The 15,959-nt window shown below is 59.7% G+C and overlaps 1 protein-coding gene across 4 annotated transcripts; it reads left to right on the top strand.

The window, feature by feature from the left end:
- Positions 1-1,238: 1,238 nt before the first annotated feature.
- LOC136114111 (C5a anaphylatoxin chemotactic receptor 1) lies at positions 1,239-15,907 on the top strand. 4 transcript variants are annotated; one of them, XM_065859401.2, is made up of 14 exons: positions 1,239-1,588; positions 3,558-3,662; positions 4,068-4,208; positions 4,312-4,530; positions 5,819-5,902; positions 5,994-6,173; positions 7,772-7,959; positions 8,717-8,857; positions 8,940-8,997; positions 9,081-9,387; positions 9,533-9,637; positions 9,768-9,817; positions 10,202-10,242; positions 14,434-15,907. In XM_065859401.2, the coding sequence occupies exons 1-14, from the start codon at positions 1,499-1,501 to the stop codon at positions 15,509-15,511; spliced, it is 2,787 nt and encodes a 928-aa protein (XP_065715473.2). In that variant the 5' UTR covers positions 1,239-1,498; the 3' UTR covers positions 15,512-15,907. The 4 variants fall into 4 exon arrangements, with proteins under 4 accessions (XP_065715473.2, XP_065715474.2, XP_071656856.1 ...); XM_065859402.2 differs by having other exon boundaries at positions 1,241-1,588; positions 9,081-9,192; XM_071800755.1 differs by lacking the exons at positions 1,239-1,588; positions 3,558-3,662; positions 4,068-4,208; ... (4 more) ...; positions 8,717-8,857; positions 8,940-8,997 and adding an exon at positions 10,814-10,829 and having other exon boundaries at positions 9,082-9,192.
- The last annotated feature ends 52 nt before the right edge of the window (positions 15,908-15,959 follow it).

Genomic DNA, 15,959 nt, shown 5'->3' on the forward strand with positions numbered 1-15,959 from the left:
GGTGCCATAGGCATCACTATGGGCACTTCCATGAGTACCGCTATAGGTAGCACTATAGGTACAGCCATAGAAAGACCTACAGGTGTTTTTAGGGCTCCTTCCACAGGTCCCGCTATAGCTTTGGCTATAGATACTGCTATGGGTGCCGCTATAAGTGAGTCTATAGGTCCAACTATAGGTCCTGTTATAGATCCAGCTGTCGGCGCGGCTGTAGCTCCATCCCGAGGTGCAGCAGCCGCTATAGGTCCCGCTATAGTTCCCGCTATAGGACGCAGCCCAGAGCCGAGCTCCCCCCTTGGCCCCGCCCCCCGGCCCGGCGCAGCCAATCAGCGCGCGGCGCCGCGGCCAGAGCCGCAGCTGCCATGGAGACAGCTGAGGGGCGGGGCCCATGGGAGGCCACGCCCACCCCGCCTCCTGCTACGCCCACTTAGGGCGGGGAATGGGCGGGGCGTGAGTGGGACACGCCCACCTGGGGAAGCGCGGGGGACGGGGAGACACAGACAGGGGGACACGGGGGGATACAGACACGGGGACATGGGGGACAAGGGGACACGGATACGGGGGACATGGGGCACACAGACATGGGGACAGGGGGACATGGATGTGAGGGACACACGGACACGGATATGGGGGACATGGAGACAGGGGGGACAGAGACTTGGGGGACACGGGGACATGGGGCGACACAGTCACGGGGGACACGGGACATGTGGGACACAGACACGGGGGACACGGGGGAAACAGGCACAGGAGACATGGGGACGGGGGACACAGACGTGGGGACACGGGGGATACAGACACGGGGGACACAGTCGTGGGGACACGGGGGATACAGACACGGGGGACATGGGGTGACACGAACTCGTGGGACAGGGGGACACAGACACGGGGGACAGGGGACGTGGGGGACACAGATGTGGGGGACACGAGGGGAAACAGACACAGGGGACAGGGGGACACAGGGGACACAGACACAGGGGACATGGGGTGACACAAATTGGGGGGACGGGGACACAGACACGGGGACATGGAGGATGGGGGGATATAGGGATGTGAGGACAATGGGAAAAGGGGACATGGGGACATTGGGGACATGGGAATTTGAGGGCACAATGAAATGGGGACGGGGGGATTTGGGGACAGGGGAGCGGGGGGACATGGGGACACAGGGACAGGAGGACATGGGAATGTTGAGGTGCTGGGAAAGGGGGACACGGGGACATTGGGGCAGGACAACGTGGGGACACAGTGACAAGAGGTCACAGGAACGTGGGGACACAGGGACGTGGGGACACGTGGGGACACATGGGGACACATGGACCCCAGCCCGGGCGGGGGGACAGCATGGGGCCAACCCTGGGGACACACGTCAGGGAGGGGACAGAGGGACAGCCACCCGTGAGCCGACACACAGCCCCAGGTGGGCCCCACCGCCTGATGCCATCGCCCTTTTAAGCCCCCCCCCACTTTCCCCCCCTATCCCGCAGCGGAAGCGGAAATGGCTCTGGTGGGCGGGCCCGGTCGCTCCGCGGGGCTCAGTCGGTCCCGGAGCGCTCAGGGGGCGGGCGCTGTTGCCCCCGCCGCGATGGTGAGAGCCGGCCCGGGGCTGCGGCACCGGGGACACTGGCCCTGGGCTCCGGGGGGCGGGCGGAGGCTCTGGGGGGCGGGCGAGGGCGGCCGGGGGCTGCGGGGGTTCGGACTGGGCCTTGTGGGGGGCTGCTGGGGGGCTTTGAATGGCCGGGATGGGGCTGCGGGGGCCGCGGTGAGGTTCTGGGGGACCCGACCTGGGGCTCCGGGGACCGGCTGCGGGGGTCGGGATGAGGCTCCGGGGGTCCGGCCTGGGGTTCCAGGTGGCCCCTTTGGGGCTCCGGGGATCCAGTCTGGGGCTCCAGTGACCGGGATGAGGCTCCGGGGACCCGGCCTGGGACTGCAGCGATCGGGATGAGGCTCTGGGGGTTCGGTCTGGGGCTGCAGGGACCGGGATGAGGCTCTGGGGACCCAGCCTGGGTCTGCGAGGACTCGGCCTGGGGCTCCGAGCGGCCCCTTTGGGGCTCTGGGGACCCGGTCTGAGGCTCCGGGGGTCCGGCCTGGGGCCCCAGTGACTGGGATGAGGGTGTGGGGGACCCAGCCTGGGGTTGTGGGGACTCGGCCTGGGGCTCTGGGGACCCAGCCTGGGACTCCCAGGGTCCAGGTTTGGGGCTCTGGGCAGCTGGGCTGAGGTTTTGGGGGTTTGGTCTGGGGCTCCAGGGACTGGGCTGAGGCTCTGGGGGTCCGGCCTGGGGCTCTGGGCCGCCAAATTGAGGCTCCAGAGAACCCGGTTTGGGGCTCCAGGGAACCCGGTTTGGGGTTCCAGGGACCGCTATGAGGCTCCGGGGGTCGGACGTGGGACTGCGGGGACTCGGCCTGAGGTTCCAGGTGGCCCCTTTGGGGCTCCGGGGACCCGGCCTGGGGCTCCAGGGGTTTGGTCTGAGGCTCTGGGGACCCGGCCTGGAGCTCCAGTGACCGGGCTGAGGCTCCGAGGGTCCGGCCTGGGGCCCTGGGCAGCCCCTTTGGGGCTCTGGGGACCTGGCCTGGGGCTCCCAGGGTTCGGGTCTGGGGCTCTGGGGGTTTGATTTATGGCTCCAGGGACCGGGATGAGGCTCTGGGGACCCGGTCTGGGGCTCTGGGGCTTCGATCTGGGGCTGCAGGACCTGACCTGGGGCTCTGGGCGGCCCCTTTGGGGCTCTGGGGACCCGGCCTGGGGCTCCGGGGGTTTGGTCTGAAGCTCCAGGGAACCTGATCTGGGGCTTCAGGGACCGGGCTGAGGCTCTGGGGACCCGACCTGGGGCTCCAGTGACCGGGCTGAGGCTCCGGGGGTCTGGCCTGGGGCCCCGGGCAGCCCCTTTGGGGCTCTGGGGACCTGGTCTGGGGCTCTGGGGGTTCGATCTAGGGCTCCAGGGACTGGGATGAGGCTCTGGGGACCCAGCCTGAGGCTGCGAGGACTCGGCCTGGGGCTCTGGGGATCCTGTCTGGGGCTCCAGGGAACCCAACCTGGGGCTCCAGGGACCAGGATGAGGCTCTGGGAACCTACTCTGGGGCTCTGTGGGTTCAGTCTGGGGCTGTAGGGACCGGGGTGGGGCTCTGGGGCTCCGGGTGGCCCCTTTGGGGCTCTGAGGACCCGGTCTGGGGCTCCCAGGGTGCGGGTCTGGGGCTTCGGGGGTTTGATCTGGGGCTCCAGGGAACCCAACCTGCGGCTCCAGGGACCGGGATGGGGCTCTGGAGGTTTGGTCTGGGGCTCCAGGGACCCGGCCTGGGGCTCCGGGTGGCCCCTTTGGGACTCTGGGAGTCCCTCCTGGGGCTCCAGGGACCCATCCTGAGGCTCTGGGCTCCGGTCTGGAGCCCCAGAGACTCATTCTGAGGCTCCAAGGGGCCGGTCTGGGGATCTATGAATTCACTCAGGGACCCCAGGGATCCAGTCTGGGGCTCGTTGGGGACTGCGGGGGTCTCTGGGGCCTGACCTAGGCCTGGCCTAGCCAAGCCAAGCCTTCATAGAACCCGTCCCCGCTCTGTCCCCGCAGTCGGCGGCGCTGGACCTGCGCTCCAAGGAGGAGAAGGACGCGGAGCTGGACAAGCGCATCGAGGCGCTGCGCAAGAAGAACGAGGCGCTCATCAGGCGCTACCAGGTGCGGGGGGGCCCTGCCCCGTGTGTCCTCCCCCCCTTAAACCTGACCTAAGGGCGCACCGAAGGAGCTTAGAGGCGCTAATCCCAGCTTAACGCCGGGTGGGGGGGGATTAATGTAATACGAGGTGACAGGAGCCGTGGGGGGATGTTGTGTCTGTCCTGTCCCTGTAATATTTTTGGGGGGGTTTGCGTCTTTTGTGTCCCCAAAATCCTCGTGGTGGGGGGGGCGTCATGTCCATCCCTTCCCAAAAATTGGGGGAGGGGTGTCCTTCCCATCCCCAAAATCTTCATGGGTGGGGGGGGGTCATCTCGGTGACAAGACGAGGGTGGCTGGGGGGGGGTGTCATTGTCACCTCTTTCCCGTCCCCAAAACCTATTTTTGGGGGGTGGGGGGTGTCGGCGGCAGGAGATCGAGGAGGACCGGCGCAAGGCGGAGCAGGAGGGGGTCGCGGTGACAACGCTGCGGCGCGCGCGCCCCCCCCACCCCGAATTCGACGGCCGCCGCGCCACCAGGGGCGTCACCGTCACCGTTGTTTCCCCCCCCGGGGTGAGTCGGGGACCATTTTGGGGGTTCAACACAAGACGGGGCGGGGGGGGTTTGAGCATCACTGATCCCTCCAGCCCCCCGCTTCCCATGTGGTTTCTTCCAGGAGAAACGTGTGACAAGGGACAAAAAGGCACCGGGGGTCCCCAAACCCCCCCGGGGGTCCGGCCGCTCCCCAAGGGGGGACCCGACCCCTCCGGCGGAGCCGTTTTGGGAGGGGGGGGCGGGGGACGGCGGCTCCGCGGGGGGACGGGGGCGGCGAGCGCGGGGCCGGGGGGCGGCCGCAACGGCCGGGGGGGGCGATGGACCCGACCGCAAGTCCAAGGTGGGATTTTGGGGGTCAAAAGTGGGATTTTGGGGGTCAAAAGTGGGATTTTTGGGGGTCAAAAGTGGGATTTTGGGGTCCAGTTTGGTTTTCTTGGTGGTCCAAGGTGGGATTTTGGGGTCAACTTGTGGTTTTTGGGGGTCCAAGGTGGGATTTTGGGGGTCCAAGGTGGGATTTTGGGGGTCCAAGGTGGGATTTTGGGGGTCAAAAGTGGGCGTTTGGGGGTCAAAAGTGGGCGTTTGGGGTCCAGTTTGGTTTTCTTGGGGGTCCAAGGTGGGATTTGGGGGTCAAAAGTGGGATTTTGGGGATCAAAAGTGGGGGTTTGGGGTCCAGTTTGGTTTTCTTGGGGGTCCAAGGTGGGATTTGGGGGTCAAAAGTGGGATTTTGGGGATCAAAAGTGGGGGTTTGGGGTCCAGTTTGGTTTTCTTGGGGGTCCAAGGTGGGATTTGGGGGTCAACTTGTGGTTTCTTGGGGGTCAAAAGTGGGATTTTGGGGGTCAAAAGTGGGATTTTGGGGGTCAAAAGTGGGGGTTTGGGGTCCAGTTTGGTTTTCTTGGGGGTCCAAGGTGGGATTTGGGGGTCAACTTGTGGTTTCTTGGGGGTCAAAAGTGGGATTTTGGGGGGGTTGAAAGTGTGGGTTTGGGGCTTAAAAGTGGGGGTGTGGGGTCCAATGTGGTTTTCTTGGGGGCCCAAGGTGGGATTTTGGGGTCAATTTGGGGGTTTGGGGTCAACTTGTGGTTTTTGGGGGTCCAGGGTGGGATTTTGGGGGTCATAAAGGGTGGGTTTGGGCGTTAAAAGTGGGGGTGTGGGGTCCAGTTTGGTTTTCTTGGGGGCCCAAGGTGGGATTTTTAGGGTCAATTTGGGGGTTTGCGGTCAACTTGTGGTTTTTGGGGGGTCCAAGGTGCGTTTTTGGGGTCAAAAGTGGGATTTTGGGGTCCAATTTGGCTTTCTTGGGGGTCCAAGGTGGGATTTTTGGGTCCAAAGTGGTGGTCTTTTGGGTCCAGTTTGGGTGGTTTTGGGGTCAATTTGTGGGTTTTGGGATAATTTGGGATGTTTTGGGTGGTTCAGGGTGCATTTTTTGGGGGCCAGAAGTGGGATTTTGGGGTCTAATTTGTTTTTTTGGGGGGGTCCAAGGTGGGACTTTTGGGTCCAAAATGGTGGGTTTGGGGGATCCAAGGTAGGATTTTTGGGGGTCAAAAGTGGGATTTTGGGGTCCAATTTGGTTTTCTTGGGGGTCCAAAGTGGATTTTTGGGGCCAAAACGTTGTATTTTGGGGGGGATCCCCCCAGGAATGGGAAGAACGGCGCCGCCAAAACATCGAGAAGATGAACGAGGAGATGGAGAAAATCGCCGAGTACGAGCGGAACCAGCGGGTGAGGCCGGAAAAAGGGACCGGGAGGGGGACACGCGTGTCACAAACGTCCCCCCGAGGGGGTGACAATGTCATCTGTCACCCCCATTTAGGACGGGCTTAACGAGAAGAACCCGGTGCGGAATTTCCTGGACGACCCGCGGCGCAGCGGCCCCGTGTCGGACGGCGATCGCAGGGAGGGGAGTCGGCGCCACGTTCGGAACTGGGGGGGCGCCGATTTTGACAAGGTCAAGGCCGGGATGGAACGCGACAAAACCCGCCAGGGCCCCACGGTGGGTCCCCCACGATGGTTTTGGGGGGTTTAGGGGGGATTGGAGCAGTTGGGATGGGGTTTGACGTTCTGGGTGGGATCTGAGTGCCTATAATGGAGTTTAAGCCGCGCTTTGGCGTCCTGGGTGGAGGTTTAAGCCGCGCTTTGGCGTCCTGGGTGGAGGTTTAAGCCGCGCTTTGGCGTCCTGGGTGGAGGTTTAAGCCGCGCTTTGGCGTCCTGGGTGGAGTTTAAGCCGCGCTTTGGCGTCCTGGGTGGAGGTTTAAGCCGCGCTTTGGCGTCCTGGGTGGAGGTTTAAGCCGCGCTTTGGCGTCCTGGGTGGAGGTTTAAGCCGCGCTTTGGCGTCCTGGGTGGAGGTTTAAGCCGCGCTTTGGCGTCCTGGGTGGAGGTTTAAGCCGCGCTTTGGCGTCCTGGGTGGAGTTTAAGCCGCGCTTTGGCGTCCTGGGTGGAGTTTAAGCCGCGCTTTGGCATCCTGGGTGGAGTTTAAGCCGCGCTTTGGCGTCCTGGGTGGAGTTTAAGCCGCGCTTTGGCGTCCTGGGTGGAGTTTAAGCCGCGCTTTGGCGTCCTGGGTGGTATTTGAGTGCCTAGGATGAACTTCAAGCTGCCTTTTGCTGTGGATGGAGTTTAAGCTGTGTTTTGGTGTCTTGAGTGGGATTTGAGTGCCTAGGGTGGAGTTTAAGCCACGCTTTGGCGTCATGGGCGGGATTTGAGCGCCTAGGACGGGGTTTAAGCCGCGCTTTGGCGTCCTGGGCGGGATTTGAGCGCCTGGGACGGGGTTTAAGCCGCGCTTTGGCGTCCTGGGCGGGATTTGAGCGCCTAGGACGGGATCTGAGCACCCGGGACCAGGTTTAAGCCGCATTTGTGGTCTGTTTTGACGTCCCAGATGGGATCTGAGCACCCGGGACCAGGTTTAAGCCGCATTTGTGGTCTGTTTTGACGTCCCAGATGGGATCTGAGCACCTGGGACCAGGTTTAAGCCGCATTTGTGGTCTGTTTTGAAATCCCAGACAGGATCTGCTGGGATCTGAGCACTCAGGATGAGGTTTAAGCCACGTTTGTGGTCTGTTTTGACATCCCAGATGGGATCTGCTGGGATTTAAGCAGCCGGGACCAGGTTTAAGCCGCATTTATGATCTGTTTTGACATCCTAGACAGGAACAGATGGGATCTGAGCACCCGGGACCAGGTTTAAGCCGCATTTGTGGTCTATTTTGGCGTCCCAGGCGGGATCTGAGCCCCCAAGACCAGGTTTAAGCCGCATTTGTGGTCTGTTTTGACGTCCCAGACGGGATCTGAGCACCTGGGACCAGGTTTAAGCCACATTTGTGGTCTGTTTTGACGTCCCAGACGGGATCTGAGCACCCGGGACCAGGTTTAAGCCGCATTTGTGGTCTGTTTTGACGTCCCAGACAGGATCTGCTGGGATCTGAGCACTCAGGATGAGGTTTAAGCCACATTTGTGGTCTGTTTTGACATCCCAGACGGGATCTGCTGGGATTTAAGCAGCCGGGACCAGGTTTAAGCCGCATTTATGATCTGTTTTGACATCCCAGACAGGATCTGAGCCCCCGGGATGGCATTTAAACCCAGTTTTACCCCCAGGGCCGCCGTCCCAGCCCCAAATCGGGCGCGTCGCTGGACATGACGCTGTCCATGACGGGCCGCGAACGCGCCGAGTACGTGCGCTGGAAACAGGAGCGCGAGCAGATCGACCGCGAGCGGCTGGCGCGGCACCGCAAACCCGGCGGGCAGTGGCGGCGCGAGTGGGACGCCAAGAAACCCGACGGAGGGTGAGGCCGGGGGGGCTTTGCTGGTTTTGGGGGGTTTTGGTGCCGGGTTTAGGGGGGAAAAGCTGGGGTTTGGGGAAAGAAGTGGGTGTGGAGGGGGTAAAACTGGGTTTTAGGGGGGAAAGGTGGTTTTTGAGGGGATAAAGCTGGGTTTGGGGGGGTGGGCGGAGGGGGAAGACCGGGTTTTAAGGGGGTTGAAAAGACCGGGTTTTAGGGGGGAAAAACCAGGTTTTGAGAAGGAAAAGACCGGGTTTAATAGGGGGCTAAAGCTGGGTTTTGGGAGAAAAAGGTTGGATTTTGAGGGGGTAAAACTGGGTTATTGGGGGGCAAAGAGAGCGGGTTTGGGGTGGTAAAGCTGGGCTTTTTGAGGGGGGTAAAGCTGGGCTTTAGGGAAAAATTGGGGTTTGAGGGGGTAGACAAGTTGGATTTTTGGGGTGGTTAAGGCTGGGTTTGGGGCGGAAATGCTGGGGTTTGAGAGAGTAAAACCGGGCTTTAGGGGGTAGAAAAGCTGGGTTTGGGGGGGTGTAAAGCTGGGTTTTGGGGCAGTAAAGTTGGGGTTTGAGGAGGAAATACTGGAGTTTGAGGGGGTAAAACTGGGTTTTTTTGGGGGGGGGGGAGCAAAGCTGGGCTTTGGGGCAGAAAAGGCGAATCTCGAGGCGGAAAAGCCGGGTTTTGGTGCAGTAAAACTGGTTTTTGAGCTGGCAAAGCTGGACTTTGGGTCTAAAAGCGGCTTTTTCCCCCCCTTATCTCCCACCTGCAGCTTCAAGGCCGGGTCGGATCCCAACCTCAGCGACCCCAGCAACCGCTTCCCCCCCAAACCCCCCACACTGGGCGAATTCCTCACCCCCCGGCGCCCCCAGCGGCGGCGAAAGGGCCGGGGGGGCGGCGCCAAACCCTACAGGTGCAGCTTAATCGCGGGGGGGGCGCTAAGCTTGGCTTAATCCCCGCTTATCACGCGGTTTAATGGCGTTTCCACCCCCCAGCATGCACGACAACCGCTGGGACAAAGAGCCGCCCGTCACCCAAACGCCAAAACAAGAGGTAAAATCACACCGGGACGGGGTGGGGGTGACAATGAGGTCCCCCCCCCACCCCGTGACACCCCAAAATCCGCCCCCCCATAGGTGGTTGAAGCACCATTGGGGTCCCAAACTGAGGATGATGAGGATGAATGGGAGGATGTGAGCGAGGACGGGGACAGCGCGGGGCCGTCGAGCGAAGGCCGAACCCCCCGCAGTGCGTCCCCAAAAAGCCCCCCCCGTACCGTTGTCACCCCCCCCACCTCTCCTTTGTCCCCTTTGCGGGGGGGTCGCCAATTCGCCACCGATTGGGGGGAGGAGATGGACTTGGCCTCTCCCCGCAGCAGCGTTGGGGACAATGGGGACAATCCCTTTGGCCCTAAATCCATAGGGGACCCCGGCGAGACTCCAGGTAAAAATATCCCAGGGAGGGGGGGGGTCCCCAATTTACCCCAGGGGGGGCGATAATTGCGGGGGGGGTGGGGCTTATTAGGGGTCGCATCACCGGAACGGAAGGACAAACGGACAAAGCCTGACTTAAAGTTTCTCCCCTATAGGTTTGAGCCCCGTGGGGTCGCCCCGGGGGGGTCACAACCATGAACCCCCCCCCGAAAACCAAGCGGCGCCACAAAAAGCATCAACGGGGACCACGGCGACGCAAGGTGGGGGGGGATATGGGGGGAGGAGCCACAACGGGGACCCCCCCATGTTGTTAATTTGCACGCCGGGGGGTGTTGTGGTTCGTTCCGTGGGGGGGGGTTCAGACCCCAAATTGTATCCCCCCCCCCATAGGAGCCGTGGAATTTCCCCCTGATGCTGTGGAGATCACGGATTTCCAGCGGGTGCGTTTCCGGAAAACCCCCCCGGCCGCCGCGGGGGGGGGCGCCGAGTGACCCCCCCCCTGCACCCCCACATCACCCATTACCCCCCCTTTAATCTGTCTGTCTGTCCTCCGCTTGCGCCTGGGACGGACGCCGCATCGTCGCTTCGCTGCCGTATTGGGGACCAATTATTTGGGGGGGGGCACAGCGAGCGGGTGATTAATTGGGGGGGCTACGCTCCTCTGTCCATCTGTCTGTCCTACATTAAACTTCCCCCCCCACCAAACCAGCCCCGTAACATTTTTGGGGCGTCCCATGGGGTTTGCCCACCCCCCCCCATTTTATTTTGGGGGGGGGGGTGGGAATGTGCTGGACCCCCCCCCAATGCTTTTCTCTCTCCAACAGGAGGCGCCGCGATGTCCTCGAGCCGCCCCCCCCGCGACACCGTGAGCAAAACGGGGGGGACACACGACACTAAAATGACATTTGGGGGGGGGGATGCAGAAAAACCACCTTTTGGGGGGGTTCAGCCCTTTTTGGGGTCCCCCCTTTGGATTATTTTGGTTCCCCCTTCTAATATTTGGGGTCCTCCCTCTAATTTTTGGGGTCCCCCCCTTGTTTTGAACCCATCACGGTGTTTTTTGGGGGGGGGTTCCCGGTAGATTTGGCGGCGACTTTTGCACCCACGACGTCATTTTTGGGGTGATTTTGGGGGCGATTCTTGGCTTTTTTGGAGGAGATTTTGGGGTGAAAGGAGCAGTTTGAGCTTCGATCCCCTCCGGGACTTTGCGTCCCCAACCCCATGTTAATCTGGAGCTTAAATGAGGCCAAAATCCCCCCCAAAATGACAATTTGGGGGGTCAAGGCTTCATTGTCCTTTGGGTCCCCCCGCCCCCCCAGCTGCTGCTGCTTCTCCTTTTTGGGTTTTCCCTTTTCTCTTCTTTTTTTGGCCTCCGCTTCCCCTTGACCGCCCATAAAACCCATTTGGCACCCATTTGGCACCCGTTTGGCACCCGGAGCGGCCGGGACGCAGGTGAGCGGCTCCGTGGGGCTGGAATGAGCTGTTTGGTGGTGGTTTTGGGGGGTAAAGCTGGGTTTTGGGGGGGAAAGTGAGGATTAAGGGGGGATAGAGCTGGGTTTTGGGGGTTGAGGAGCTGGGTTTTGGGGAGGATAAGGTGAATTTGGGGGGTAAAGCTGGGTTTTGGGGGGGAAAGTGAGGATTAAGGGGGGATAGAGCCGGGTTTTGGGGGTTGAGGAGCTGGGTTTTGGGGAGGATAAGCTGGGTTTTGGGGGGTAAAGCTGGGTTTTGGGGGGTAAAGCTGGGTTTTGAGGGGTTAAGCTGGGTTTTGAGGGGGGATAAAGCCAGGATTTGGGGGTGAAATGCTGGGTTTTGGGGAGGGGGGACAGATAAAGCCAGGATTAGGGGGTTGAAGAGCTGGGTTTTGGGAGATAAAGCCAGGATTTGGGAGTTGAAGAGCTGGGCTTTGGGGAGATAAAGCCGGGTTTGGGGGAGGATAAGGCGAATCTGAGGGGTAAAGCTTGGTTTTGAGGGGGCATAAAACCAGGATTTAGAGGTGAAGAGCCGGGTTTTGAGGGGGGATAAAGCCGGGTTTTAGGGAGGAAAAGGTGAATTTTTGGGGTAAAGCTCGATTTTGGGGGGGAAAAGTGAGGATTGAGGAGCAAAGAGCTGGGTTTAATGGGGGGGGTAAAGCTGGGTTTAATAGGGGGGATAGAGCTGGGATTTGGGAGCAGATAAAGCTGGGTTTGAGGGGAGATGGAGCCAGGATTTGGGGATTGAAGAGCTGGGTTTTGGGGAGGAAAAGGCAAATTTGGGGGGTAAAGCAGGGTTTTGGGGGGCAAAACCAGGTTTTGAGGGGGAAAAGCCGGGTTTTGAGGGGGCATAAAACCAGGATTTGGGGGCAAAGAGCTGGGATTTGAGGGGAGATAAAGCTGGGATTTGAGAGGGGATAAAACCAGGATTTGAGGGGGGAAAAGCTGGGATTTGGGGAGATAAGCCAGGTTTTGAGGGGGTAAAGCCGGGTTTTGGGGAGGAAAAGGCGAATTTGGGGGATAAAGCCGGGTTTCGAGGGGGGATAAAGCTGGGTTTTGAGGGGAAACTCCTCCCTTGGTCTTTCCCACCGGTTTTTGGTGCCGGTGCCGCTTTGCTCACCGCAGATTTCTCCATCTCCTGTTGGGACTTTAGGCCCGGCCCAAAGGCGGCGGAGCAGCCGGAGCCGCGGCTCTCGGGGTGTTTCCTCATCCCGGTTCTTGCGCCACGGGGAGGAAATGGGGAAACGGCCGTTTCCTCGCTGACCGGGGCGGGTTTCGCTGCTTCCACCTGGGGTTCCTCCTGAGGAACATCTCAGCCGCTTCGACGGGGTGGTCCTTGGAGGTTCCTCCAAGCCAAACCCTTCCGTGGCTCTAGAAACGGGGCTTTGAGGAACCTCATCCCATTGAGGGTCTCCTTGACCAAGATGTGGGTTGGACTGGATGGTCCGTGAAGGTTCCTCCAACCCAGACCCTTCCATGACTCTAAGGATGGGGTGTGGAGGAACCTCATCCCATTGAGGGTCTCCTTGACCATGATGGGAGTTGTACTTGATGATCCTTGAAGGTCCATCCAACCCAAACCCTTCCGTGACTCTAAGGATGGGGTGCTGAGGAACCTCATCCCATTGAAGGTCTCTGTGATGATGACGGGGTTGTATTAGATGATCCTTGAAGGTCCATCCAACCCAGACCCTTCCATGGCTCTAGAAACAGGGGTTTGAGGAACCTCATCCCATTGAAGGACTCGTTGATGATGATGTGGGTTGGACTGGATGATCCTTGATGGTTCCTCCAACCCAAACCCTTCCATGACTCTAAGGATGGGGTCTTGAGGAACCTCATCCCATTGAAGGTCTTCTTGATGATGACAGGGGTTGTATTAAATGGTCATTGAAGGTCCATCCAACCCAAACCCTTCCATGACTCTAAGAATGGGGTGTGGAGGAACCTCATCCCGTTGAAGGTCTCCATGATCATTACCTGGGTTGGATTAGATGGTCTTTGAAGGTCCATCCAACCCAAACCCTTCCATGACTCTAGAAACGGGGCTTTGAGGAACCTCATCCCATTGAAGGTCTCCTTGACCAAGATGGTGGTTGAACTGGATGATCTTTGATGGTTCCTCCAACCCAGACCCTTCCATGGCTCTAGAAACAGGGGTTTGAGGAACCTCATCCCATTGAAGGTCTCTTTGACCAAGATGGATGTTGAACTACGTGATCTTTGAAGGTTCCTCCAACCCAAACCCTTCTGTGACTCTAGAAACAGGATTTTGAGGAACCTCATTGACTGGAAAGTGTCCTTGACCAAGATGGTGGTTGAACTGGATGATCATTGGAGGTTCTTCCAACCCGAACCCTTCTATGACTCTAGAAATGGGGTTTTGAGGAACCTCATTCCATTGAAGGTCTCCTGGATGATGACAGGAGTTGGACTTGGAGATCTTCGAAGGTCCATCCAACCCAAACCCTTCCATGGCTGTAGAAACAGGTTTTGAGGAACACAATCATGTAGACAACGTCCTTGACCATGATGTGGGTTGTACTGGATGATCCTTGAAGGTCCATCCAACCCAAACCCTTCCATGACTCTAGGAATGGGGGTTTGAGGAACCTCAACCCATTGAAGGTCTCCTTGACCAAGATGTGGGTTGGACTGGATGATCCTTGATGGTTCCTCCAACCCAAACCCTTCCATGACTCTAAGAGTGGGGTGTTGAGGAACCTCATGCCGTTGAAGGTCTCCATGACCATTACCTGGGTTGGATTAGGTGGTCTTTGAAGGTCCATCCAACCCAAACCCTTCCATGGCTCTGTCCATAGTGTTTGGAGGAACCTCATTGAGTGGAAAAAGTCCTTGACCGTGATGTGGGTTGGACTTGGAGATCATTGAAGGTCCATCCAACCCAAACCCTTCCATGACTCTGTCCATAGTGTTTGGAGGAACCTCATTGAGTGGAAAAAGTCCTTGACCGTGATGTGGGTTGGACTTGGAGATCATTGAAGGTCCATCCAACCCAAACCCTTTCATGGCTCTAGAAACAGGGGTTTGAGGAACCTCATCCCATCAAAGGTCTTCTTGACCACAACATGGGTTGGACTGGATGATCCTTGAAGGTCCATCCAGCCCAAACCCTTCTATGACTCTAAGGATGGAGTGCTGAGGAACCTCATCCCATTGAAGGTCTCTATGACCATTACCTGGGTTGGATTAGATGGTCTTTGAAGGTCCATCCAACCCAAACCCTTCCATGACTCTAGGAATGGGGGTTTGAGGAACCTCAACCCATTGAAGGTCTCCTTGACCAAGATGTGGGTTGGACTGGATGATCCTTGATGGTTCCTCCAACCCAAACCCTTCCATGACTCTAAGAGTGGGGTGTTGAGGAACCTCATCCCATTGAAGGTCTTCTTGACCAAGATGGTGGTTGAACTGGGTGATCTTTGACGGTTCCTCCAACCCAGACCCTTCCATGGCTCTAGAAACAGGGGTTTGAGGAACCTCACGCCATTGAAGGTCTCCTTGACCATTACCTGGGTTGGTGTAGATGATCCTTGAAGGTTCCTCCAACCCAAACCTTCCAACAGGCGCTGGTTTCCAGTTGAGTTCCACTGGACCATGGACAACACGATTCCCAACTACACCTTCAACTACACGTATGACGACTTCATCTACGACCTGGACGGCTACGAGGTCCCTCCCGGCCACCGCGCAATCCTGGCCCTGTACGCCCTCATCTTCCTCCTGGGCGTCTTGGGCAACAGCGCCGTCATCTGGGTGACCGCCTTCGAGCTGCGCCGCACGGTCAACGGCGTCTGGTTCCTCAACCTCTCCTTGGCCGATCTCCTCTGCTGCTTGGCCTTGCCCTTCTTGGCCTTCCCGCTGGCCCGCGACCACCATTGGCCGTTGGGGCCGTTCGCCTGCAAGCTCCTGCCGTCCCTCACCATCCTCAACATGTTCGCCAGCGTCCTCCTCTTGACGGCCATCAGCGCCGACCGCTGCGCCTTGGTGACGCGCCCGGTGTGGTGCCAGAACCACCGCACGCTGCGCTTGGCGCGGGTGGCGTGCGGCGCCGCCTGGTTCCTGGCCGCGCTCCTCACCCTCCCGTCCTTCATCTTCCGCACCGTCCGCCGCGACGACTTCTCCGACAAGACCACGTGCGTCTTGGACTACGCGGCCGTCGGGCGGCACCAGCACCTCACCGAGCTCGTCACCGCCGTCACGCGCTTCGTCGCCGGTTTCTTGGTGCCCTTCGTGGTCATCACGGTTTGTTACGGCCTCCTCCTCGCCCGCGTGCACAGCAAGGGCTTCGCCAGGTCCAAGAAGGCCACCAAGCTCATCTTGGTGGTCATCGTCAGCTTCTTCGTGTGCTGGTTGCCCTACCACGTGGTGGGGTTGATCATGGCCTCCGCTTCTCCTCGCAGCCCCTTGTTCAAGGGCGCTCGCGACGCCGACGCCGCCGTCACCGGCGTCGCCTACGTCAACAGCTGCATCAACCCCATCATCTACGTGGTGATGGGGCAGGACTTCAAGGACAAGCTGCGGCACTCCTGGAGGTCCATCCTGCGCGGCGTCCTGAGCGACGAGCCCACCAGCACCCTGGGGGACAGCAGGATGAAGACCAAGTCCACCGTGGACGACCAGAGCGTCAGCACCACCATATGAGCGGCGCGGCGGCTCCGGCGCTTGGGTTTTGGTGAGGTCGCCGTCTTCTCCTCTCCCCACGCGTTGTCCCACGTGGTTGTGAGTTGGGGCGTCCACCAACCCTTGGGGACCTTCTCTTGGCTTCCTCGGTGGCCTCTGAGCGACACGAGGACTTTGTCACCGCGTGTGCCACCAGCTCGTCACCACCCATCATCTCCACCACCCAAGGTGGACATGGACCCACGTCAAGCTCCGTCGCCCCAAAACAACTTAAGCCCGACCTAAAACTTAAGCCTGACCCAAGAAAACTTAAACCTGACCCAAAAGCTCAAGCCCGCCCCCCGGAGGTGGCCGCGTCCCTCGCCGTCCCCGTGGTGTCACCGTCGCCAATAAAACTTGAGGTTCCTCAAGCGTTGAGCAACGTCTTCCTCGTTTCTCCTTTCCGGTGGTTTCTTGGGCAAGATTTTGG

Source organism: Patagioenas fasciata, chromosome 33 (genome assembly GCF_037038585.1).
Source record: "Patagioenas fasciata isolate bPatFas1 chromosome 33, bPatFas1.hap1, whole genome shotgun sequence".
Classification (NCBI taxonomy): domain Eukaryota; kingdom Metazoa; phylum Chordata; class Aves; order Columbiformes; family Columbidae; genus Patagioenas; species Patagioenas fasciata.

Bases quoted from the DNA above. Each gene is read 5' to 3' on its own strand.
- LOC136114111 (XM_065859401.2), top strand. From the start codon at position 1,499: ATGGCTCTGGTGGGCGGGCCCGGTCGCTCCGCGGGGCTCAGTCGGTCC. The intron at 5,903-5,993 runs GTGAGGCCGGAA...ACCCCCATTTAG, and splicing joins AGTACGAGCGGAACCAGCGG to GACGGGCTTAACGAGAAGAA. The intron at 9,638-9,767 runs GTGGGGGGGGAT...CCCCCCCCATAG, and splicing joins GGGGACCACGGCGACGCAAG to GAGCCGTGGAATTTCCCCCT.